At 41.2% G+C, this 27,819-nt stretch overlaps 1 protein-coding gene across 7 annotated transcripts in view; it reads right to left on the reverse strand.

Annotated features, from left to right (window-relative positions):
• Agtpbp1 (ATP/GTP binding carboxypeptidase 1) overlaps positions 1-27,819 on the reverse strand; it is a 126,574-nt gene that overhangs the window by 12,146 nt on the left and 86,609 nt on the right. For all 7 annotated transcript variants that reach the window (XM_057787280.1, XM_057787285.1, XM_057787286.1 and 4 more), the window contains 7 exons: positions 16,462-16,549; positions 8,715-8,859; positions 6,841-6,994; positions 5,759-5,939; positions 4,832-4,961; positions 2,115-2,246; positions 168-344 (listed from right to left, as the gene is read on the reverse strand). In XM_057787280.1, the coding sequence (XP_057643263.1) occupies positions 168-344; positions 2,115-2,246; positions 4,832-4,961; positions 5,759-5,939; positions 6,841-6,994; positions 8,715-8,859; positions 16,462-16,549 (1,007 nt within the window). The remainder of the gene's footprint in view (positions 1-167; positions 345-2,114; positions 2,247-4,831; positions 4,962-5,758; positions 5,940-6,840; positions 6,995-8,714; positions 8,860-16,461; positions 16,550-27,819) is intronic.

The raw sequence follows: 27,819 nt of genomic DNA on the forward strand, positions 1-27,819 counted from the left end.
GTAGGAGAGACAGCTCAGTGGTTACGAGTGCAGAGGACCAGGGCACAGGTCCCAGCAGTCACACGCACAGCTTACACTGCCTGGAACTTCAGCTCCAGAGCCTCCTCGGGAGTTGCGCTCTCGAGCGCGTGTGCGCACAGACACACAAGAATCTCCAGGTGCGCTACCTTGTATCTCCCCTGGTCGCAGCCACACAGGGTGCTCTCCATGGTGTAGCTCCTTTGAACGCCGATTTCCCGCCACACCACAACCCGAGCTGTGGACTCTTTGGATTTCTCCACGACAAAGCTACAGCTGCTCATGCAAAATGCTGGAGCAATGTGGCTCAGTATCTTAGGCAGAGTCTGTAAAAATAAAATTGTAACCCAGGAGTTATTAATTCAAACACTGCTTTGTTTTTAAGTATCTATGCTCCTCCCCCTCACTCAACCTTAGCTAATTTAGAGTCTTCTGCTGTTCCAAATGGTAACCAGTGAGGAAACACATTTATAGCAGCAAGCAATGTACAAAGTACACATTTAAAAGTGTCTACAATAAACATGGCTAAAAATATAAAGAAAGGGACTTGAGAGATGGCTCTGAGGCTAAGACCACTTGCTGCTCATGCGAAGGGCCTGAGTTCAGTACTGAAAACTCACATTGGTAACTGAAGCTCCAGCCATCTAATTCTCTCTTCTGGTTCCTATAGGCACCCACAAGCATGTGTGAAAACTTTCACACAGACACACATGCATAGACAATGCACAAGTAAATAATAAGCAATAAAATATAAAGAAAAACATGCTTAAAATTTAAAACAAATTAACCCAGAAAAGGTCAACTGATTTAACACTAAATGTCAATGACCTCAAGATTTAAAAAAAAAAAAAGCCCAACTAATGAAATCATAATCTAAGCAGTACCAATACTTTTTCTAACTCAAATTATCAAGCTCACCTAATATTGTAAATATGTGAACAAACTCTAAAAAAACATCACAGACAAAAAGAATGACTGTGTTTGGAGAAACAATCTCATCCATGTCAATGTGGCCTCTATGTCTAAATTGACCCACATGTGCATAGAAATGCAGGAAACACTGAGCTCTGCACTAGAAAGAGCCAACCATCACTAACATGGGCTCAGCTGTTGTCAGTGAGAAAGACTTGAAGTCACTCTTCACCAGTTAAATTAAACATGAAGCAACTTTTAAAAATCTGCAGGGATGAGAATGTGGTTCAGGAGTCCACAGGACTTGCTAAGCACACAGAAGGCCCTACGTTCTCAGCCCATTGCTATCAAAAAGAGGGGAAAAGGCAACAAATATCATTTCTAAATTATTACACACCAGAAAAAAATTAGAAAATGTGGGAGTTTTTTTTTATAAAAAAAGATTTAATTATTTATTATGTATACACTGTTCTGGTGCTTGCACTCCAGAAGAGGGCACCAGATTGCATTGCAGATGGTTGTGAGCCACCATATGGTTACTGAGAATTGAATTCAGGACCTCTGAAAAACAGCCAGTGCTCTTAACCTTTGAGTCATCTCTCCAGCCCTATAAAATGTGTTTGTAATACATATGAAACATTCTTATTTTTAAAATACTAATAATTAGATGAACATTACAAAAGCCAGACTTATGATAAAGTACTTCCAAAGGACAGTGTGATGTGCAAACATGAAAACCTCAACCTCACTTCCAACTGTCACTATGTAAACTCAAAGAACCAGACACTGGTTTCCCTAGGAAAGATGCTGCAGTAAAAAGGATGTGGGTCACAGTAGCACCTCTCGTGGCATTCTGAGCATTAACTGCTTTCATCTGTATTATGGAGAATTTGGCAATAGTATTCAAATGGCCATCTACAAGAGACTATTCAAGAAATACATGTGGGTGCTCTAATATCTCTTCACAGCAATATAAAAACCCTACCTAAGGCACATATCCATACTAAATACAAAAATAAATTCTAAATGGATAGCAAAGATCAATATGAAAGCAAACGTAAAAATAAAAACTTTAAACAAAAATAGCAAGATGCAGACATCGAATCTGATCAATTCACGTGTATTAAAATTTTCTGATAGCTTACATGCATTTGAAATTCAAATATTCATGAACTGTATATTACCCTGTATCCCATGTCTTCCACAACATCACAGGGAGCTGAGTTGTCATGGGTATGCCACACTGTCTCTTTGATGCTGCAGCCATACATAAACACATTCTTTTTTCGAGAATGGCCATGGTAGTCACAATACACCTTAAAAAGAGCATATGTTTTCACAATTAAAGCCTTAGGTGTACACATGTCACATTCCAAAAGACACGTCTGCTGGCTGACCCAGCATGCTCACATATTAAAGACATGAGTGATGATGTGAACCCTTAACTGCAGGCTCTGAATTTACTCAACTCCATTCCATGTACAAAATCATTTTCCCTATACACAGCTTATTGTGCTCAAAGTTGTGAAAGAATGCTTTATTATGATCTTTAGTAACTTTAGGATGAATTAAAACTACACTGTTGCCAAAACAAAAATTTTAATCTTTAGACTTATATATTACCAAATAAATGCAGATATATCAAGCCAACCAACAGCTCTGTCTTCTTTGGTCTTTAAATTTAGAAAAATCATCATTCAATAAAAAGTAAAACCAAGTTTTGTCAAGGATTTATAATTAATGTTTGAATTGCTAAATCCTCGAAGATCTCACATGCTGTAGGACGATTTTTACCCTGTAAAGATTTGTTTCTTGTACTTGTTTAATAAATGCTGATTGGCCAGTAGCCAGGCAAGGAAGTATAAGCAGGGCAATGAGAATTCTGAAAACAGGAAAGTTTAAGTCTGCAGTCGCAGACCCAGCTGCAGAGGAAGCAAGATGTGACTGTCTTGCCAAAAAAGGTACGTGGCTAACACAGATAAGAATAATGGGCTAATGTAAGTTATAAGAATTAGTTAATAAGAAGCCTGAGCTAATGGGCCAATCAGTTTATAACTAACATAGACCTCTGTGTCATTCTTTGGGACTTAACCACTGCAGGACCAGGTGGGACAGAAAACCTCCATCAACTGTCTCCTAAAACTGATCTGGATTGTGATGTCTTTTCACCATAACAGAAAAGTAACCAAGACAATAGCCTCCTTAACAATGGTCTGGAGAATCTGGGTTTCCACACCTCTAGAAAGACCAATCTGCATCTCACACCTGGCACAGAATCCATCAAAACAGATCATGACCTGCATGAGACCTGAAGCTTTCACAGTGGTAGAGGAAAGCACTTCAAGAAGCCTGCACAGTACAGGAAACAATTCCAACTGGCAAACGGGGTTACATGAAATCAAAGTGTCTGCATGAAAAAGGAGGAAGATGGCTGGAAAGAAGGCTCAAGAGCACTAGCTGTTCTTCTGAGAGGCTCTGGGCTCAGTGCCCAGCATCCATGTTGGCCTCCAAGGGACTCAGGCTCTCTTCAGAGCTGCTCAGGACCCTGAACACATGCGTCATATATTCACAGAAACACATAATTTTTTATTCTTTAAAGCTATAAAAATTATTTTATTTAGCCAGGCAGTGGTGGTACACACCTTTAATCCTAGCACTCAGATCTCTGTGAGTTCGAGACCAGCCTGGTCTACAAAAGCTAGTTCCAGGACAGCCTCCAAAGCTACAGAGAAACCCTGTCTCAAAAAAAAAAATTATTTAATGTTTACAAATGTTTTACCTTGTATATACGTATTTACACCAAGGGTGGGCCTGGTGCCTTCAAAGGCCAGAAGTGTTGGATGCCCTGAAACTGGAGTTACAGATCATTCTGAGCAGTCGTGTGGGTGTGGGAATCAAACTGGATCTTCTGGAAGAGCAGCCAGTGGTCTTAAACACTGACACATCCCTCCAACCCTAAGGTTTGGGTTTTTGTTTTTTGTTTGGAGGGAGGAAATCTTTGACAACTACACATCAGAGGACTAATATCTAAACACTATAAAGAATTTTTTTTTAAATTACTAAAAAATAGAATCACCCACTCAGTAAATGGTATAATGAATCAAAAAGAGAGTTCTCAAAAGAAGGAATATTAATGGCTAATAAATACTTGAAAAGGTGCCTGGGAACCCACACAGTAGAGGGAGAGAACCAACTCCTAGAGTTGCCCTTTGACCTCCACGCTTGCACTGTGGACAGGAATGCCAACCCTCCCACAAAAAAAGATAAATAAATATAATTTTTTAAAAAACTATTTGGCATCCTTAGCCAACCACCAGAGAAATGTAAATTAAAACTGCTCTGAGATTTTATCTCATACCAAACAGGGTAGTTGTCATTAAAATCCAAGTAACAGGTGCTGACCAGGAGGGAGGAAAGAGGAACCCTTCTCACTGTTCAGAAAGAGACGTGTGGAGCAACTGTGGAAGTCAGGATGGGAACTTCTCAACACAACTAAAAACAGAGCTCCTGGAAGATCCGACCTAAATCAACACTCTTGATGAGAATTGTATGCATCTGTAGAAACAGATGTAACGGGAAATGATTACATTAAGTACAATTAAGTAAACACAGAAAAACAACTACCAGTATATGTGGGACCTAGGTTTAAAACTGTGTGTGTAGATGTACGATTAATATATGCACGTGTATGCAGGTCACGATCTAGAAAGGGGGACGGGACACAGCTGAAGAGAGTAGTGGAACCTGCTGGGGTGGGAGGTGAGGACAAGAGAGAGCAAGATCTAAGGACACAGGTGTAAAGATGTCACTTTGCACGCCAACCTAAAAATATAACTTAATATAGACTATCAATCAGTAAGTGCACTTGTGTATTCAAGGGCAAACAAATACAGCCACGTACCAGCGGTAAGCGCTTCACTGCAGCCAGGTACTGTAGTAACCCCTTCGCATGGTAAATCGTAGGATGCAAGTCTGGGTTTGGACTTTGCCACTGTCTGTTCAAATCCTCTCCACTTAAAGAGCAGCGGTGACTACACAAAACAGAAAATACAATTGCCACAGACCGTCACATACCCTTCTGATTCAACTTTATGACTTATTCCAGTAAGTAGTCAAGTAAATGCAGATGGCGCTCAACTGAACATATATAGTATTCATTAAGTAAACACACATTCATCATTTTGCTATGTAAAATCTTATGTCATATTAATGTAACAATGGTGATTTCAAATTTTAAAATAAAGTTTTAAATTTTAAATAAAGTTTTTTAAGTTATAAAAAAGTTAAATTGTGAATTCTTTGCTTTTCTTCTGTACTTTATAAACACATCACTGGACACACTCTCTACTGACTAACTAGCAGCCATCTGCAATACTAACTCTATATGCTGAGTGCATTAGCTGCCTTGTAGACGTGCAATCGGAGTCCTCCACCAGAGAAGGGCAAACACATGAAAACTATGTAGTCTTGAAAATGTCAATGTGCTGTCCTTTGTCCACAGGAGCGATGTACTAATGTCACCAGGCACAGCACAATCTCTGGCCACACTGTTATGAAGAAGGCAAGACTAAAGCATGAAAGGCCTTCCTCATACCTGGCACAGCTTCCCCAAAACAACTCAAGATTTCATGAAATGACATTCCATAGGAAGAACACTAGCACAGCCATTTAAAAGTCTATCGATAAATTACTCACCAAAGCTTGCTTTCTTCTAGAAAACAATCATCAAATCCATTTTTTGAATTAACTTGAAAGCTACCAGCTCAGTGAACTCACATAACAGCCACCCTAAGAACTACGACACGGCTAGAACTATTGCTCCACTCACTTTCCACTGATGACACCGTCTGGATTTAGCATAGGGACGATTTTAAAGATGTAGGACTCCCGTAAGCTCTGGGCAGTAGGGCTATTACCCATGAGGTATTCCAGTGTTCCTTTCATGACCCAGCTTGCATTAGTTTCTCCAGGATGGACCCGAGCAGACAGGAAAATATAAGGACGATTTCCTAAAGTGCACATAAAATCTCAATTAAAATGAACAGCTAGCATGCTAAAAACCTGAACGACTTATCACTTTGGGGTCCAGAACTCTCCTCAGTTGTGAATTCTAATGTAAACTCAGGGTAATTCACTATGCACACACACACACTACACTAGACCCTACAGTAGGAAACACAAGCAAGCTGCCACATGAAGGAACTTGCAATGTGAACACACACAGCGCAATAATGTACACTGTTGAAATCACTTTCCTATTTTCTAATGATTAAAAAAACTTGAGGGGAAACAGTTTTACAAGGACTATCACCTGGTAAAGCTTAAAATATAAAATTGTATTTCACCCCTTCACTAACTCTGCATGACAGCACAGTGGGACAGCATGCACAGACTGGCAGAGCAGTCACTACGCACTGGCACAATCTACCAACACTGTGCACTTAGCCCACAATCACACAACTCGCCACCCCTGCATCCATGCACAGCATCTCTTTTTGCTGTTGGTCATTTGAAATACTTATCAAAAATTGAACTATGATCTTATTTTTATTACCTCAGCTGTAAAACTGAAGTAATGTTAAAATCTTAAATGATGGAGAAAAACAAGCAGCTATTTAATATGCCAGCTATCAAATGTCTCAACTCTAAAATACCGCTGCCCTTCTGCTTCAGCACCTGGCATGAGAACTAAAAGCATGGCTGTCGAAGGAGTGCTGAGAGGAGATCTCAGCTGACTCTCACTCTGCAGAGGAGACATGGGAGACACAGAGGTAGGTCTACAACTAGGTGAGGACCGAGACTAGAGCCCTAATCTTCTCAGGTGGCTCTTAGTATTATTTCTATATAAATACATAGAAAGCAAACACAAGTGAGAGTGCGTGACATTTTGAGTGAAGAAGATGGACTTACTGAATTGACAGATGTGCTCATAATAACTGGACTCTGGCATTGCTGTAATGGTCACCAGGGGACAGCTGTTTCCAGACAAGGTTTCACACAGCACATCTTTTCGAAAATAAATTTGTTGAGGATTATGTGCTGATTCCAATTTTTGAAGATGCATCTTGACAAAAATTTAAAAGCAAAGTATATAATCATTTCAAAACTCCCTATTGATATACATAAGTAATGCATCTAGATATCCACAGAACCAGAAGTAAATCTGGTTCCTAAAACTCTTCTCTAAAACCCTCAAGGCCAAATATAGGCCTCAACCTGTGCAGGACAGGAGAAAGGTGTCGTCTGCTAGCTACACATCACAGCAGCAGGGTTTCCCTCAGTGGAACCAATATTCTAAATCAGTTCACACAAGCTCAGCTGCCAATCTGATCCGTGAAAAACATCTGGTTTGCAAAGCATTTAGAATGTTGGAATTATAACTAAGGTCACGTAATAGCAAGCTAAAACTACATAACACAAATTATGAACAATTCCTTCTGATTTCAAAGTTAGTAATATATATGTGCAATAATGAATATATACAATATATTATATATAATGAATATATATAATATGCACACATATATACATATATATGCGTGTGTATGTGTGTATATATGTGTGTGTATATATACATACATATACATACACACACACACACACACACACACACATATTTACTTTCCTTGGGGAAAGAACTTTGAAACAGAACTTAATGTCACTTGGGCCGGGAAGGCTCCTACGCCACCCTCTACTGAAAAGCAGCCAAGCTTGGAGCCATCAGCCCTTCCCCTCTGTTCTACAGGCCAGGATGTACAGTCACATCTTCCAGTTCCCTTCCTGTATGTGACCACCCCTTCAGCACCCTTGCCATTAGACCAGATACTCTGCAGTGAGGATAAATCTACCACACCTGGCTTGATTTATCTTGTTTAGTTTTGATATACAATGCAAACATTCAGCAATCTCACAGTTTATATCCACATTCTAAGAAACTGGAGTCTTGAATTACAGAATAAACCTAGTTCTTATGCCAAAAAATTAATCTTCCTGCAGAAAAAAATTCACAATGCGGCCATACTTTCCTACTGTTAAATTTAAAAAAAAAAAAAAAAGATTTAGTGCTTTTAATTAAGAAAACTGAAATCCCATTTAGTAAAAATTTGCTCACAGAAAGTTTGGAGAAATATCAATTTCTACAAATGATATGTGAAATACATAAATGTTCCTTCCATCTACACGTGTGCAGATGTGTGGAAGCATGGAGTGGGCATGTGTGTACACGTGTGCAGATGTGTGGAAGCATGGGAGTGGGCATGTGTGCACACGTGTGCAGATGTGTGGAAGCATGGAGTGGGTATGTGTGCACACGTGTGCAAGCATGGGAGTGGGTTGTGGGCACACGTGTGCAGATATGCTTACCCATGTGGGTACATGTGAAAGCAAAAGCTGCCACGTAGTGTCAAGCATTCATTGCTTCTCTATATTTTTCATTTTCTTTTCTGAGATAAGGTCTCTGACTAGACCAGAGCCAAGAACCCAGGACCCTGCTGCTTTTGCTCCCAGCGCTGGGGTTCAGGAGCTCACTACACAAAGCTTTTTCCTGTGTGGGAGCTACAGACCTAAAGCTGGGACCTCGCGCTTGTGCAGTGAGCGGCCTAGCTCCGCCAGCCCCAGGCTTTCATAGTCATTGCATCGTCTCATTTCCACCTGTAATGTTTGCTGAGCCCGAGCCTTCCCCTGCTCTGATTATTTATTCAACCAAAAGCAACTTATCTCCAACTGTCCGATACTTACCCACAATACAGAGTGATATTCGAAAGTTTACAATCAGCATCTCTCACCTGCAGAGTTGAATATGTATATGGATAGTGATAGGCAAAATAGCAGACATCATCTTTATGTGGGAAGTTCACAGTAAATGTAATTGTATAGTAAGACTTTCCCTTCTGTCCACCTGCAGCAACTGAACTTCTTGAGAAGTGATTTCTGCAATTAAAAAGCATAAGGCATAGATGTTCTGATTCTCCTTTGCTAATTTTATTAAGTGGAATTTCAAAGAGAAAGAGAAAATCCCCAGTGGTAACTGCTTTATTCCACAGATATTACTCTTCTACTGCCTTGATAAGCACCATGGCCAGGGCACCTTATGGAAGAGGCATTTACTGGGGTTACAGTTTCAGGTTAGCGTTCACCTCACTGTGACCATCATAGCAGGGAGCACAGTAGCAGGCAGGCAGTCACTGAAGAGTAGCTCAGCATTAATGCCTTGACCCATAAGCACGAGGCAGGAAAGAACACACGGGGGATATTGGGGGCTTTGGAAACTTCAAAGCCTCCCCCCAGTGACACATCTCCTCCAACAAGGCCACACCTCCTGACCCTTCCCTAACAGCTCCATCAACTACAGAGCGCATGTTCACACATCTGAGCCTTTGGAGGCCACCCTGAGCAGGCCGTCCAGTCCATGCCGTCCAGTAATTTCCAGCTTGTTCTTCAGATCTCATGCGGTTAGATCTCGACACTGCTCATCAAAGGCAGCTCCCTCCCTCCATCAGACAACGGGCTGAGGACTGCGTTCACGGTACACGGTACTAGCACTTCACCATAGTTAGTGTTGAGATTACCACAGGGACATAGCCAGGAAAGATGCTGCTTCCTAATCCTTCCTAATGTGGTGTAAGGGAAATTGGCAGCATCACGGCTGCAGTGCTCTTGCCAAAAATAAACCTAAAGTTAAGCTTTTATATCTAACTGACAATGTACAAGAAATCAGTAAGATATACTTATTAATAGCAAAGGTGCAATCAGCAAGACAAACACCAAACTCCTATATGACAAATGAGCCAGTTTAACAGGGCGCTGGGAGAGAAGGGCGAGCACACTGATAAAGAAACACACTACCCACACTGAGTGATGTGTGATGAGCAGGGGCAGTCAGCAGCATCCTCAGATAATTTTAACACGGAACATTCTGAAGGGTATTTTCCAATGACTGCTCTTCCCTGCTAGCAGTCGTAGAAATACATCACTTTCCAGCCTTTTATACTTGAAACATCAAATCTAATGGGGGAAGCAACAAGCAGCATTTACATAGCCCCTGGAAGAATGTGAACACTGGCTAGATGACATTAAGGACTTTTCTTATGTATGATAATGGCAAGGTGGTTAGATGGTCTTAAGGGATCTTTGTGTTTTAGTGGTAAGTATTTCTGGACAAAATATGTGTATTTGACAATTGCTTTAAAAATTCAGCATGGGGGCCCACACGATTGCTCAGTGGAGAACGGTACTTGATGTCAGAACTGATGACACAAATTCAGTGCCCAGAAACATGTCTTAGAAGAAAGAATCAAATCCCAAAAGCTGTCCTTCGGCCTCTACACTCAAGCAGGTACACCCACCCTCCAAAACTCAGCCCACAATGTAAATAAATAAATAGGAAGGAACTTACATAAATCAACTTGGAAGCAGGTGGTTATGAAATACACAAACAAAACTGACAACATGATGGTAAATGTTCAAAGTGGGCAGTGGACACGTGGGGTACCACCCTGTCCATGGCTGTTATTAGCTTTAAAGTGGGCAGTGCACACGTGGGGTACCACCCTGTCCGTGGCTGTCATAAGTTTAAAGTGGGCAGTGCACACGTGGGGTGCCACCCTGTCCGTGGCTGTTATAAGTTTAAAGTGGGCAGTGCACACGTGGGATATCACCCTGTCCATGGCTGTTATAAGCTTTAAAGTTTTTAAGTTTTGCTGACATTGGTATTTAAGGATACACTATCAACTTAATTTCTAAAGTTCTAAAATTCTTGGAAAAACAGGGCTTACAGGTCATTTATTCCCACACTTACATATTCACACTGCTCCTCATTAACTCCGTCTCTGTGTCTTCAGTACACAGACAATGGCAAGCACTAAGAGCTAAAGAACACACAAAACAGGTCCAAGAAGGAGCCTGGCAGTTGTTTCTTCCCTGAGGTGACAGCTAACTGAAGAGGCATTTATGCCATCATACGTAGTCCCATGGAAGTCACAGGCTATAAACAAACATACACACATGTTGACTGATGGGGGTGGTTCTTGTATTTTATCTGTTGCTTTCATTGGTTAACTAATAAAGAAAACTGCCTTAGCCCATGGGTGGAGTAAACAGAAGAGAATGCTGGGAGAAAGAAGCCGAGTCAGGAGTCACCATGATTCTCCCACTCCAGACAGACGCAGGTTAAGATCTTTCCTGGTAAGCCAGCTCGTGGTGCTACACAGAATATTAGAAATGGGTTAGATCAATATGTAAGAGCTAGCCAATAAGAGGCTGGAACTAATGGGCCAGGCAGTGATTAAAAGAATATAGTTTCCGTGTAATTATTTCGGGGCATAAGCTAGCCATGCGGGCGGCCGGGTGCCGGGGACGCAGCCCCGCCACTCATCTTCAACAGAGTGGCACCCAACGTGCTAATGAACTCCACGTAAAACCTGAGAGGGCTTAAAAAGGACACAGAGAAAATTTAAGACAGCTTTTTGCTGTTTGTGGGTTGCGTGCGGCAAAGAAATTGTCCTGACTCAGCAACAGGAAAAAACTGGCTGTTTTAAAATGCCGGCTTTCTGGGCTGTGCCGCCATCGCGATCTCTGTCTGGCTCCTGCAGGAGACAGAGCTTTTGAATGGAGCATTTGGAGTAAAGTGCTACGATTTGTTTGATGGCAACTAGACTCACTGTGTGCCTAAAAGGAAGTCATTTTGTGCTGCGGCTCAGAGGCACAAACAGCTCCACCATGCTACTGGTGCAATGTGCAAGGATCAGAGGCACGAGCGGCTCCGCCATGTTGGACTGGGCGGGGCAAGCAGGCAGTACCTGTTTTTGACCTAGGAATGTCACAGCTTAGATTCTTAAGTGCTTAGCGATTTAAAAGCGCAAAACAAAGTGCTCCTGGATAGTAAAAAAATTAGATTCACAATAGAACTGATTCAGACACTGTTGGATGAATGTACGTAGGCTTGAGAGAGAGAAAAAAATATATATAAAGAACAAAGTTAATGTCTTAAAAAAAAAGGTAAAGTCTTTAAAGAGACAGAGTACAGGTAGTTGTAGATTAAAAGAAATAAAGAAAAATTAAGCCACGTAAAAATGGAAAATTCACAGAGAGTCTGGATTCTTTGTATTATTGTGTTTTCTTTAAAATTTTTGACTGTAAAGGAGCTAAATGCAGAGAGACATTTCATTACATGGGCTGCCAAGCTAAACCAGAATGGATATAAGGGTATTATGATTTCAGAATATGGGTCCAAGGATATGATGCTTTGGAGAGGGTCTTCTTTTGTTTTCACAGAGGATGAGACTCTATGGATTGCGTCTATCCCAATATGGTATGATAGACCACGCCCTCCTGAAAGGTTGCTGTGAACACCTTCAGAAAATTACTTCACTCAACTGCCGACTGAGATGACCCTGACACACAGGTTATACCATGAAAGATCTGAATACAGCGCCCCCATTCAGCAGGAAGCAGTTTGGAGAGAAAAAACTGCGCCCATGTTCCCAAATATTGTTTATAAATGTTCTTTTACATTTAAAGGGGGATATGATATAGATATGAATAATTTGCATTGGTATGGATTTTAAGGTCAATTTTGTTATATGTATATGTATTTCTGATCTTGATTACTGTATTGTGATTGTATAGTTCATTTAAAATGTAATGTATAATTAGGAAATATAGGTTGTTAATGGACAATCATCAATAATAGTCAAGCTTGTAGTCATGTTAGTTAGATTTTCTAGATATATAGAGATATATTTCAGTTAGATAGGCATTCTTCATATCTTTCAAAGACTACAGAATATGGCATTTTAAATGTTTTTATAATTTAGGGCTTTTCATGACAATGAGACACGTCTGCTTCTGGCAGCACCAGCTACTTCAAGAGGAAGATGGGCAGCGAAGAGGCTCCTTATGGAGTTTGATAGCCATTTGGACATGAAACTGCTCATGGCTGGACTGTTGCATAAACTGGACACAAAAAACCCGCAGAAAAAGGACTGCTGAACTTGCCTAAAGGTGAGATGGTCTTTCGGGGTTCCTGATTCATGAAAGAGTCTGCGAGACATTCTACAGGACACAGCAAAAAGTGACTGAACTGTCTTTGGAATTTCCTGCTTCATGGAAATGTCTGCTGAAAACTATGGGCCTGTAGGCCGAAGATGGATGCCCCAACGGTACAAAAGAACTTTGGGTGACTGTCCAGGCAGCGAAATGTTTCTGTCATTTCTAGAGTTTTGGATTTCTTGTTTACTCAGGTAATATTATATCCTTCTGGAGTCTTTGATGGAGTTGAAGAATGGATAGATAGTTATAGTTTTCCTTAGTTATGATAAGAGATAAAATAGATATAAATATTGTAACTGTAATTCTTGCTTGATAACTGTTTTGCTATATGTAATCTTACTATGTTAAAGTGAAAGCCTTTCTTTTTTGTTTAAACAGAAAAAGGGGAAATGATGGGGGTGGTTCTTGTATTTTATCTGTTGCTTTCATTGGTTAACTAATAAAGAAAACTGCCTTAGCCCATTTGATAGGCCAAACCTTAGGTGGGTGGAGTAAACAGAAGAGAATGCTGGGAGAAAGAAGCCGAGTCAGGAGTCGCCATGATTCTCCCACTCCAGACAGACGCAGGTTAAGATCTTTCCTGGTAAGCCAGCTCGTGGTGCTACACAGAATATTAGAAATGGGTTAGATCAATATGTAAGAGCTAGCCAATAAGAGGCTGGAACTAATGGGCCAGGCAGTGATTAAAAGAATACAGTTTCCGTGTAATTATTTCGGGTAAAGCTAGCCGGGTGGCGGTGGGAAGCAGCCCTGCCACTCATATTACAACAGTTGACAGAAGAGAACTTTGTTCTATTTATAGCTGACATAACAGTGTCCAATCCTGACTGAATGCAGGCTTCTGGAAAGCAACCCCAACAACACATACAACATAAAAAATAGTTTAGCATTGTATGCTAAAATGGGCTGAATTCCAATTTGACCCCAAAACAGCCAGAGAAAAAGCAAAAATGAAAATGAAAATGCCTGTTATCATCCCTTATACAGAAAAACTTAATCATGCTATGGTCACACACTTTGCATATGAAAGGATTTGAAATGTAAAGAAATATGGATGTTTTAACATTTAATAGCCTGAGCAGGTCTTCCAAAACCTTGCCCACCAATGCCTAGGTCCCCTCTTTTACTCCAACATTAAGAACAGAAAGGGTGGTCCAGGAGCACCTTTCTATTGAGCTGTCATTAAAAACACTACAAGCACTGCAAAGTGGAGATTAGGGTACACATTTCCTTTGTGTCTGCTCCTCATTTATTTGCCACTTATTTTGCTAACAAACAGGGTGTATAGAACCTTACTGAGAGGAAGCCTGTTTCTTTCCCAGAAAGTAACAGCACTTAAAACCTGGATTTTTCTATCTATCTATCTATCTATCTATCTATCTATCTATCTATCTATCTATTGATTGATTTGATTTTCAGGACAGGGTTTCTCTGTAGTTTTTGGTGCCTGTCCTGGAACTAGCTCTTGTAGACCAGGCTGGCTTCGAACTCATGGAGATCTGCCTGCCTCTACCTCCCAAGTACTGGGATTAAAGGTGTGTGCCACCATCGCCCGGCAAGACCTGGGTTTTTCCAAAGGGACGGCAGCAGCTGTTAAATCTGTGTAAATTCTAGAAGCCATCATCTTCTGATAAAGCTAAGAAGGATGAGATATCTGCGCTGTTAAGGACTACATTAAAGTCAAAATCCACTTATGGAAAACTCAAAACTAACAGGACAGAAGCCAGCATCTAACAGAGATAAAACACCAAGGCCAAAATTATGAGCATATAAAACTCTGTGTGACTGATGGGAAATGATCATTAAAAACTAGAATGTTAAATGGTTAGTTTGGATGCAGAGTTTTTCAAACCTGAGCACGTCCCCTACTGTTTAGCATTCATGTTCCAACAGAAAACCACAGGGAAAGCAGAATCTCACGTGGAACATCCAGTGGGCTCTAGTTAAACGGTAGAGGGGATCCTTACGAGCATGAAGAGGGTATTCTATTAGTAAAGAAAGAGGAGAAGGCCGAATCCACGCTGTGAACGTGCAAGGCTGTGATCAGAACTGTGAGTCAGACACTTGTGTAGTTTAAATTTTAAGAGTTTAATCTGAAAGTCTGTATGCATTACTAAAACACCTCTGAAAAGACAGCAGCAAGCTGTCCTTCTGCCAAGGGAAGGTGTGACTGACTTACAAAATCGCCCTTTCCAGCGGTGAGACAGCAAGCCATACCTTCTAGCTTTCCAAACACGGATGCACATAAAGGAGCACCAAGTGCCCTCAGGCGTCCAGCACAAGCACTTCGGGATGAAGGGGTCACGAGGAAACCAGACTAAGTGATAAATGATGCAAAGAACTGCTGACAACTATGCAGGAGTCATATATTGTCATAGTAAATAAAATAAGCATTAAATATACAGAGTGGAGGTTACCTGGAACATTAGAGTAAAATGGGAAGCAAGGACTCTACGGAGTTTAGGTTGTTTAGCAGCAAAGCTACAGTCACAAACAGGACATCTGTATCATACACACCACCCACCCTCCCACACAGGCTCAGGGACCACTTCAGAGGAGAAGGAAGAACAACATTCGCAGTCTAATGTCTGGGAGGACCCGTCTCAAACAGTGACCACTGGACATGACAGGGCTGCTGTGCTCAGGAATCCACAGCAGCTGAGGGTACCTGCACACGGTTAACAGGTGTCCAGGCTGGCCAGGGAGCCATGGACAGCTGACGGCTTCTGAAGGGGAGAGAGTCAGTTCTCTTTAAGGGTGTGACCCCTGGCAGGTCCACCATTCCCCCAGTGGATGCCCACACACACAGGTATATGGGCAGCACAAACTGGCCTCCATGAGTTATTTTAAAAGAGGAAGAAGAGGGAAAAAAGAAAGAGATCAAGTTGGGGTGTTAGGGAGGCAGGAGTGGAGTTGAGAAGAAAGAGTGGGGGTTGACTAGAATTAAAAAATATATTGTATGAAATTCCCAGAGTTAACAAAAATTATGGCTACCATTGCTGTGTGAAATAAAACATGACCACTGGGTAGTGGTGGCACATGCCTTTAATCCCAGCACTCGGGAGGCAGAGACAGATGGATCTCCATGAGTTCATGGACAGCCTGGTCTACAGAGTGAATTCCAGGACAGGCTCCAAAACTACACAGAAACCCTGTCACAGAAAGAGAAAGAGAGGTGGGGGGGGGGGGGCTTATTTGGCTTGCGCTTCCACATCACGGTTCATCATGGAAGGACATCAGGACAGAAGCCTGGAGACCAGAGCAATGATACTACCCACAGCGGGCTGGGCCTCCCACACCAAATCACTAACTAAGAAAACATACTACAGTCTGCCTACAGCCCAGTCTAGTGGAAGCGTTTTCTCGATTGAGGCTCCCTCTTTTCCAGTGACTCTAGCTTCTGTCGAGTTGATATAAAACTAGCCAGCAAACATACTAAGCCTGTTTTCACTGTTTTCGATAAACTTCTGTAAGAATACTTACTTGTAGTAACAAATGTCAGTCCCCATCCGAATCCACCATGGTCTGGCGTTTAGAGCTTCCTGAACTGAATACATAAGTGGCTGCATACCTTTGAAAGAAGAGGAAAGGGAAGAAAATATTTTTTTCAGAACTGTTGATGTAAAAATGAATCTTGTATTTCTAGAAAGCACCAAAAATCCAGGAAAGCTGAGGTACAGTGCGTGTCATTATTTTAAGATGTATTAAAGAAATCTGAGAGTTCTTCAATTATAATTTACCAATAATAACCCCTTTTAAATTTTAACTAAAATGGAATAACTTCAGAGTGAATGGCTACCATTTTTCTGTTAAATTGTATGTATTCGATCGATTAAAGATAATGTACTCCTTGAAGAAAGTAAAACAGCCATACATAAAGATGTGAGAATCTAGGGAGATGGCCCTGAAGGTAAAACTCATCACCCAAGTATGAGGCTGTGTTCCAGGCCCCAGAACCCACATATAAGAAGGTGGAGGCAGCAGCACACGTCTGTAATGCAGTGCTCTTAGAGGACAGGGAGAGGCTCATCCAGCTAGCCTGGCTGAGGCAGCAGCCCAAACAACACACACACACAGATGAGTATCACTCCTCTAACTCTCCACAGTGTCTCATACGCCGTGAGAAAGGCCGAACAATCTGTGTTTGCTGTCACTCTCTCTCCACTTGAGTGTTAACATAGGGTGGTATCCTGGCTCGCTTTATTTCAATTTGATACAAGCTAGAATCATCTGACAGAAGGGAACCTCAATTAAGATCAAGCTGTAGGGCATTTTCTTAATTAGTGATTGACATGTGAGGGCCCAGTACATGGTAGGTGATGTCAGCCCTGGGCTTGGTGGTCCTAGGTTCCATAAGAAAGCAGGCTGAGCCTGAGCAAGCCATGGAGAGCAAGCTAGCCTAGTAGGCAGCATCAGCTCCAGCCTCCAGGTTTCTGCCATTTGAGTTCCTGTTCTGGCTTCCTTTGGTGATGAACAATGATGTGGAAGTGTGAGCTGAATAAACCCTTCCTTCCCAAGTTGTTTTTGGTCATGGTGTCTCATCGCAGCCTACACAGTGAGATCTTATCTTCCCCTTCTCGCCCCCCCCACAAAAAAAAAAAAAACATAAAATCACCTCATTTCATTCCCTAACCTGATACAGTAGACTTTTAAACTGGAATTGAATTAAATTCACGTGTTAATTTTAGAAATACTGACAGCTTTTACTGAGATCAAGTTTGACTTTAAATTCTACTTTCAGTACATAATTACTTTCCTGGTGCAGGAATATTTCACTAAATGTATTTGCATTTTATAAGTTTTTTCCTCTCCCTTTCCAACTGGCTCTTTCAAAGCTATTTGTTGCTCACCTTCAAAGTGTGTTGCCTGACACACACCAGCCCACAGCAGCGATGCTGCCTCCTGGATCTCCGAAGGAATAACATTCTACTGCGAGCTCCTTATCCACCTAGCCCCTCATATGGAAGTTACTGTTATTTTCTATTTTCATTGCATTTCAGGAGATCACAACCTCAAATGTTGACGGTGAATATACTGGTAAGAATAAACAATTGTTTTCTCTTAATTTTAATCAAAATGTTACATACTACTTGATCCAATATTGGTCAAATTTCTCAGTTCTATTCTGTATAATCCAAGCTACAGTGAATAACGTCTGTGTGCCCAACACTGCTGGTCTTAGGCAGATAATGGTCAGTATACTCTCCCAACCACCTGCCCTAGATGTCAAGTGCTTTTAACGCCACAATTCACATATTTCACAAAAACTATTACTGCGTTTAAAAGTCAGGATCATTTTACTCTGGGCCTCTCATTACCCACAACAGAACACCGTGGCTGCTTCTCACACCCCTGATGGGCACACTGTATGCTGGAGGCTTCTTACTGTGGGCTGTCCTAGTTCTGACAAATTGCTATTCTTTTGGCAATAAGTTGTTATACCAGCTATTATTTGGAATCCTGCACCTAGATTCTTAGGTTTCTTATTTCTTAGATTTATTATTTTAAAAATTATGCTTATGTGCATTTGAGTGCAGGTAACCACACAGGATGGAGGGGTAGGGTTCCCTGGAGCTGAAGTCACAGTCAGTTGTGAGCCTCCCGGCACAGATGCTGGCAATCGAACAGCAGTCTCTGCAAAAGCAGCTTGCACTCTCAGCCATAAGCCAGCTCTCCAGCCCCTTAACTTGGCTCTTTTAAAAATAAGTGTGGAGATCACACTAGGTTCAGAAAAGAAAACTTAAAACCATTTGATTTTTTCACCATTTGCTAAAATAAACAACAAAAGTATAATTTAGTTTTACAGGGTTAAAAACCTAATGTATTCTTTTTTTCTCATTTTTTTTTTTTTGTTTTGTTGTTTTGAAGCAGGTGCCCAAGGTGGTTTAAATTCACTACACAGCTGAAGCTGGCCTTGAACTCATGATTCTTCTACTCTCCACCTCCCAGGGGCTGAGATGCAGGCATGCACACTATGCTTAGCTCTCAGCTTTCAAGAGTTCACAGCCTGTCTAAATTTCCACCTCGGGAGGCTGAACAGACAGCTCAGATGAGAGCACTGATCGCTCCTCTCCAGGACCCAGGTTTGAGTCCCAACACACGGTCACTCACAACTATCTCTAACTCTAGGTCCCGGAGATGGTCCTCTACCAACCAGCAGTACCTAACACACATACATGCAGGCAAGACACTCAATCACATTCAATTTTAAAATCATAAATCTACTTTGGGGGACTAGTTAGATGGCTCGGTGGCAAAGTGCATTTTTTTTTCTTCGAGACAGGGTTTCTCTGTGGTTTTGGAGCCTGTCCTGGAACTAGCTCTTGTAGACCAGGCTGGTCTCAAACTCACAGAGATATGCTTTCCTCTGCCTCCCGAGTGCTGGGATTAAAGGCGTGCGCCACCACCGCCCGCAAAGTGCACTTTTTTATACAAGCATGAAGACCTGAGTTCAAATCCCCAGAACACATGTGAAAAGCTGGGTGTGGTTATACGTATGCCTATAATCCCAGCACTAAATAGGACACAGAGAGGATCCCTGGGGCTTACTGTTGGTCAGCCTAGCTCCAGGTTCAGTAAGAATCCTGTCTCAAGCAAATAAAGCAGAGACAGATAGGGCATGGTAACATCCTCCTCCAACCTCTGCACCCACACACACCAAACACACACACCACACATACCAAGCACATAGCAAACACCACATACACACACACACACACCACATACACACCAAACATACCAAACTCACACGCCTCATACACACCAAACACACACCACACATACACACACTACACCATACACACATCACACACCCATACATACACCACATACACACCACACATACACACCACACATACACACACCATACACACACATACCACACCACACACACCACACACACCACACACACCATACACACCACACACACATACGTATCCCATACACACAACCACACCATACATACCATACCACATCATACACACCACACACACACACCACACATATCATACATACCACACATACACACACATCATACCATACATACACAAACACCACACATATACATACCACACACATACCACACCAGATACACACCACACATAAACACACCACACACATCATACACACACACACACACCAGACGCACACCACACACCATACATACAACATGCACACATACCACACCACACACACCACATATACCATGCATAACACACACACACCTCCTTTCATCTAAACATTGACTTCTATATTTTGCTTTATTTTGGTCTAAATATCTATCATTTGTTTTCATTAACTGTCTTCCTTTCCTTTGATTTATGTCCTCCAGTTCCTTACACTCAATACTTACTTTCAGTTATTTCTTATTTAAAAGAATGTAACCATTTCGGTTTACAAGTTAATACTGGTTTAGTTATGCTAAGTCTCTGATAGCCAGTCTTCTCCTAAAATAAAATGTATTATATAATGGGGCATTGATTAAATACTAGCAATGAGTCTGGTTCTACAGGAGAACTCAAATATTTAATTTTAATAGCTTCATATAGCTGGTAGTTTATTCTGCTTGACAGATAGTTCTAAATAATTTCTAGCATCAAATTCAAATCTCTTCTTTTTTAAAAAGATATTTAAGAATAACTATCATATGATTTCCAAGAGCTGATATATTCTTTACCTTAATCACTTTTCTCTTGATTTCTAACAATAGTCATATCACACTAAAAACTGCAGCTATCTTCTTACATCAGTAAGTTTCCCAGTAATAAGATGCAAGGTTCCCTGCTGTTTCATGAGCCTCCTGTGCCTCTTTATGCAGACAGTCGGAACTGAAAAGCAGTTGCACTTCCTGGCTAAGATTCTGTGGGTGTCACTTCCTGGAAAGCCAAGACATGTACGCCCCAAGATGCTTCCAGGGTCCAGTTCAAATGCTTCCTCATGTCTTTGCCAAAAATGCAACCTTATATGAAATATGTTTGTCTCATATTTGAAGCCCAACATTTTTAGTTTACCATGTTTGTCTTTATTTCATCTTTCTGACAGAAGAAGGCAGCGTGTTCCCCCTCATGCCCTCATGGTTTCTTACATGTTTAAGACTATACTCCACTTTATAATGAGGCATATATTGCTCTTTAACTTCAGGCTCTGGAAGGGAAGGCCGACTTTCTAGAGCTTCATCAGCTTTTATCGTCTTGTTCTTGGCTGGACCTGCATGAGTTCCATCATTTCTCATCTCTAATGCTTTTCTCTTTCTTAAACATTACTCTCAGACGCTGAAGTACATCCTCAAACAGTCCTCAAAAATGGATCCTCAAAATTCCAAAGCCAAGTTTGGCTACACTGTTCACAATCTTTACATTCTTTCTTATGTTGTAATTCTTGCTGTGTCAAATTCTATTTTAATAACAGTGATCTTTAGTAAAAGTAATTATTGGAGCTTTGTTTTCTTTCTGTGGTCTCCATGATCACTTTACTCCATAAAGGTCTATGGCCCCTTAAGGGCTGCAGCTTGAGAGCTGCACCTGCAGCGTGCAAGGTCCTTCTGTATGTGTTGCTTTTATTGGTTAATGAATAAAGAAGCAGCTTTGGCCTGTGACAGAGCAGAATAGAGCTAGGTGGTAAAACTAAACTGAATTCTGGGAGAAAGAAGGCAAGTCAGTGAGAAGTCATGCAGAAGACAGGAGACAGATGCTTCCACTGGAGCCCACTGGAACTTTCCTGGTAGGCCACGACCTCATGGTGATGCGCAGATTAATGGAGATGGGTTAGTTTAGAATACACGAGCTAAGTCTGGTCTACAAGAGCTAGTTCCAGGACAGGCTCTAAAGCTACAGAGAAGCCCTGTCTCAAAAAAAAAAAAAAAAAAAAAAAAAAAAAAAAAAAGAAAGAAAGAAAGAATATAAGAGCTAGCTAAAAATATGCTTAAGCTATTGGCCAAACAATATTGCAAATAATATAATTTCTGTGTGATTATTTCGTTTCTGAGAAGCCTCTGACAACACACCTGTCTCTTGGTATTCTGGTTTTCTTTTTAAACCATTAAATTTCTCTGACATTAATACTACAACTTCTGCTTCATTTTGCTTGCAACTTTATCAATTTATTCAATCACAAGTGTTGGGTCACTGAAGGAACACACAGCACCAAGCTGTAACTGACTTTTGAGAGCACCCACCTCCTCCTACCCAGTGATGCCCTGTCCCACCTCAGCCCCTTTAACCCACTTCCTTTCTCCTATTTATCAAACACTTCTTTCTTCTTTAACTAATTTCAGCTGATTTCTTCTTAGTTTTCATTCCCATTCTTTAATGGTCTAGACTAGCTGTTATTTTCCCTAGGTTCTATCAAAGGGATAAATAAAGGGATGAATAAGCCGCAGACCAGGACTAGTCTCACATCTTCCATGCCCTCTCCTTTCAAAGAACGCTGCTGGGCACCTCGTGTGATTCTTAGTTCTGTGTCCTGACCTCCTCATGGACTGATTCCTGAATTCTTAGGTATGCTACACTGTGTGCTGGCAGCGACAAATGACAGACTCTACAGAAGGCACCTGGCTGTCCCCAAGCTTCTAGAGTCACAATGACATGTCCAGTGTTGGGCTGATCTTCTATATGCAGAAAAACACAGTAGTTTCGAGTACATGATCTGCAACCAGGGCTTAAACTCCCAATCAGCTCTCACAGGATTGCTGAGCACTGACTGCGCTGTGACCTCTGAGTAAAATGAGCGCTTAGAGTAGACTGTGCTAAGACACACCAAGGCCTGCACAAGGTCAGCACTGACCACCGCCTGCCCACAGTGCTGGCATGTCCTTTAAAGGGGAAATGAGACCCTCTCGGTAAGTAACACCTCAGCAGTGTTACGGACACACTACATCATCTCTAATTTCCTGACCTCACTGCACCCAGGCAACTGGGTGAGCCATTTAGATCTCGTTTCACCCTCCTACAGACACACAAAACTCATCCTAACAGCTAACTACAAGAAGTAGAAAAAGGTCCAGGCTGAGGTGAAGGGGAACTTTAGACTTATCTAAAATGCTCTAATTTCTTTTTAAAGAATGTATTCTGATATTACTTTTTAAATTATAGTACTAATTTTGATAAAATATTTTAGAAGTTCTAACTGAATATATTTGGAAACAAAAATAGGCTGCAACACCAGAATTAATCTAATGAGGTAACTTGGATCCTATCAGCTATAATCTACTCAACATACTTCAGAGAGGTTGTATTTTAGTAACTGATTAATTCATCAGCCAAAAGGATAAATCTTTTTATTTTCATGAAACAAATATATTAACAAACTGTCCATTTTAAGTTGCCATGGTAACATCCAATGGCACTAGCCTTTAACAAAAACAAAGGCCAGGGTCAGTAATAACTACAAACATGAAGGGAGATGAGGTGTCTCTGGCTCCAACCATCACATGCCATAATATACAGGCATAAAGGTAACATTAACAGATGGGGACAAAAAAACTTAAAATAGAGAAGGGCTAACTCTTCAGCATCTCACAGGGACATCAGGGCATGACACTAAAGAGAAGAGGAAGCCACTGGCATAGGCCTTTCTCACCAACAGATGAATCAATTCAACAAATAATTCAAAACTAGATACTATCCAGACTATTGGCACTTCCAATCTGTTACCTGTAAGTCCAGAAACAGGCAAAGGTACAGGTGCCAAAAAGAGACAATAATGTAGAACAAAGTAGATATCAAGCCAAAATATACTAAACGCAACAAAGAGGTGTTTAAAAGAAAACACTGTGTGTGTGTGTGTGTGTGTGTGTGTGAGCTGTCTCTTTCTGTAAGTCACACTTCACACTGAATTTATTATTTATGCGCAGAGCAAGGTCAGCACCCTGAGTGAAGAACAGACCACAAGAAACAGGGAATAAGCACACTGTTGATGGCAGACTTCAACAGAGATCTTTCAATTCGATAATCACTTGACTGTATGAATAACTGAGAGACTGGAAATGTGGCTTTGAGCTAAACCCTTTTATTGATTTTAAAAAAAAAAGTCCAACTTAAATGGGGATCCAAGGACTAGTATGTATTTCATGAGCTAATGACAATTTCATGATCCCAAAACTAACAAAAAGGGCCATGGTCTGTAGGAATACAAAGTAATCCAGAGTGCTGGGGCATCACTTCAGAGGGGCAACATCTTGACAAAATATGCAACTCTCCTCACACCTCAAGTTATTTCAAAATAAAGCTTTTAGAAAGAGTTGGGAGCCATGGGAGATGGCTCAGTGCGTAAGGTTTTTGCCTTACAAGCCCGAGGACCTGAGTTTGAGCCCCGGGACCCTAGCTACCAGGAGATGGGAAGAGAAAACGGGTTTTCTGGAAGCTCTTGAGCCAGGGAGGTAGTGCACTGTACACAGCTGTACACAGCAGAGATCCTCACTCACCTCAACATGTCATAACATGCATGCACATATACATCATATACAGACATACACAGACAACATTCATGTCATAACATGCGTGCACATATACGTCATATACACACAACACAACACACTTCACACTCTTACACACCATACACACATATATACATACAAACACATAAACTCATATAACATACACACAAAGTCGATTATCCTAACTAGACTAGGGTCTTTGACAAGTATCTTGTGCATGCTTGTTTTATGCTACCAGCATGAACGTTATGGTCCTCACATTCACTGCATCAATCAACAAACACTTACCAAACAGCTACTAAGAGCCATATTATCAATGTACAGAACAGTCCTATGTTCCTATCTCAAAGGAGTCACATACACGTTGAAACAGCAGGGGAAGTATTAGTAACACAGCTAACTAACATAAAGCCCCCGTAGCAGCAGAGGGAAAGGTCACAACCCAGACAGCCCCAGCTAACCTCCAGGGCATGGGGCGTAGATCCCCAGCTGTGTGCATGCTTGATTCACTTAAGAAGGTAGAGACTGAACCTTAGGACCTTCATCTGGCGATGGATCGAGATAGAGACAGAGACCCAATTTGGAGCAATGGACTGAGCTCTTAAGGTCCAAATGAGGAGCAGAAGGAGGGATAACATGAGCAAGGAAGTCAGGACCACAAGGGGTGCACCCACCCACTGTGACAGTGGAACTGATTTATTGGGAGCCCACCAAGGCCAGCTGGACTGGGACTGAATAAGCATGGGTTGAAACTGGACGCTCTGAACATGGCAGACAATGAAGGCTGATATGAAGCCAAGGGCAATGGCACTAGGTTTCGATCCTAATACATGAACTGGCTTTGTGGGAGCTTAGCCTGTTTGGATGCTCACCTTCCTGGACCTAGATAGAAGTGGGAGGACCTTGGTCTTCCTGCAGGGCAGGGAATTTGGACTGCTCTTCAGTATCGAGAGTGAGGGGGAATGGAGTGGGGGGAGGAGAAGAGGAGTGGGGATAGGGGGAGGGGAGTGGGGGAGGGGGCAATATGTGGGAGGAGGGGGAGGGAAATGGGAAACGGGGAGGAAGCGGAAATTTTAATTAAAAAATAATAAAATGAAAAACAATAATACAAAAAAAAAAAAGAAGGTAGAGACTGATGCGGGGAGAGAATAAAACACAGCCTGAAACTAAAGCTGACTTATTAAATGTAAAACTGCCATCTAGTGGCAATTTAAGACAATCCATTTCAAGTAACAAAGAGGGTATGGAGATAGTGACACAGATTCTCAAATTTAGCCGAGTATTATTCTCAGAAATATGTTGTAAAACTGCCTTAGAATCATTTGTAAAAAAAAATAATAATAATAACAGAATCAGAAAAAAAAAAGTCCCCAAAAGTGGAGCAGGGGTGGCAATTTCTCTAAATGAAAGCAATGGTAAGGCTGCCCATTTTGGTGAGGCTATCAATATCAATGGACCCCTATGCCTCCTGAGTCCACTTCCAAGTGCCCATCTCTCAGCATCCCCCAGACAAAATGCCCAAGCTTCCTCACAAAGTGGGGGAAAGGGCACACCTTTAATCCCAGCACTCAGGAGGCAGAGGCAGGGGAGATCTGTGAGTTCATGCCAGTCTAATCCACAGAGGGATTTCCAGGACAGCCATGGCTACACAGAGAAACCCTGTCTCAAAAAATAAAACAAACAAAAAATAGAAAACAAAACCAAAAATATACAAAACGACAAATATTAAAATCAGGGAGGAATACAAAATTAAGTTGTAATAAAGAGAAAATTTTAAAGTTTTGATTTCTACAAATCAAAGAAAAGTACTAATTTACAGGGAGGTAATGATCAAAATTAAAGAAAACTTCTAAAGAAGATGAACAGACCAGCAGCTGTGTTTTTTATATAAAAACAGAATATTTTAAATACATACAAAAGAAAAGCCTGAGCACAAAGACATACACACAACTGTAGTTTCTGTTCACAACTCTGTGCTATTGATGAAAATCTAAACGTCACTCACACAAGAAAACACTCCATGTCAGCACTGTCCAAAACTGAACAGCCACTCAGAGGAAGACACTGGACAGCATGTTTTATTTTGACTTTAATGGGAATGCTACTGATATTTACCTTACACAAGACCATGTAAATAAAAATCTAAATTATCCTATAATTAATTAAAAGTTTCTGGCACCTGACAAAATTGCAGTATTTATAATAGATGTCCATGAGCGGTAGTGGTGCACACCTTCCTTCCATCCCCCACTTGAGGTGGGCACAGGAGGATCAGGTGATCAAGGTCATTTAAGATGATGAGGTCAAGACTAGTTAGGACTATGTTGAGACTCAAAAAAATAAATAAATATTCAGAGAAACAAAGATTTTTAATTTTTTTGAAAATGGTAAAATGTTAAACTATCATACTACAATCAATATTCTCCAAACAAATGCTGGTGTGTAGCTGAGGCCCAAGCTTATGAGAAATAATGTTTTTAACTCAAAGGAGACATATAAAACAATTCAAATGCCAGAATAATTTTTAAAAACCTGATAAACTATGGCCAATAATGTGTGATAATAAAAGTTTGGATAACCCTCATTAAAATTATTTCAAAGGAATATTTGAGGGCCAGAGAAAATGTCAGCAATGTAATTTTTAATTAAAATATAGAGAATGAAACAGCATGGTTATGGCTTTATTTTTTTAAAATGAGGCACAGTTATGTGTCGGAAATGTCAGCACTGTGGTAAAGGCTATAGAAAACTGCGTCAAGGGGACTGTCTCCACACAGGGCAGCATCGGTTTTATCTCCTTCTGAACACCACTGTGTGAGACTGGAAGTGCGAAATACACACAAGCACGTCCAGGGAGAGATGCACGCACGTACATCCAGGGGGAAATGCAAGCACGTACATCTAGGGGGAAATGCACGCACGCACATCCAGGGGGAAACGCACACAAGCACGTCCAGGGGGAAACACACACAAGCACTTCCAGGGAGAGAAATACACACAAGCACATCCAGGGGGAAACGCACGCAGGCACATCCAGGGAGAAACGCACGCAGGCACATCCAGGGAGAAACACACACAAGCACGTCCAGGGGAAATGATTGTGCTCTGCACTAGCATCACGGAGAACAAGAGTATGGAACAGACTACACAAAGATAGTCCCATCACCAGTCATGCAAACCAAGGACACTATGGATGTTTTCAACAAAATATACACATTTACAAGATTGTTTAAAAATTAAATATGACTTCACATCTCTTAAAAAGTATTTATAACCATGCCAGATATTAAAATATCTATTCATCCCAATATTTCATTAAATGACAAAGCTTTTATCTCATACAAGTGGGTCATTCTAGAATACATTATTTCCTACTTCCACACAGCAGCTGGCAGCAACCTCTTCAACTA

Source organism: Chionomys nivalis, chromosome 13 (assembly GCF_950005125.1).
Source record: "Chionomys nivalis chromosome 13, mChiNiv1.1, whole genome shotgun sequence".
Lineage (NCBI taxonomy): Eukaryota > Metazoa > Chordata > Mammalia > Rodentia > Cricetidae > Chionomys > Chionomys nivalis.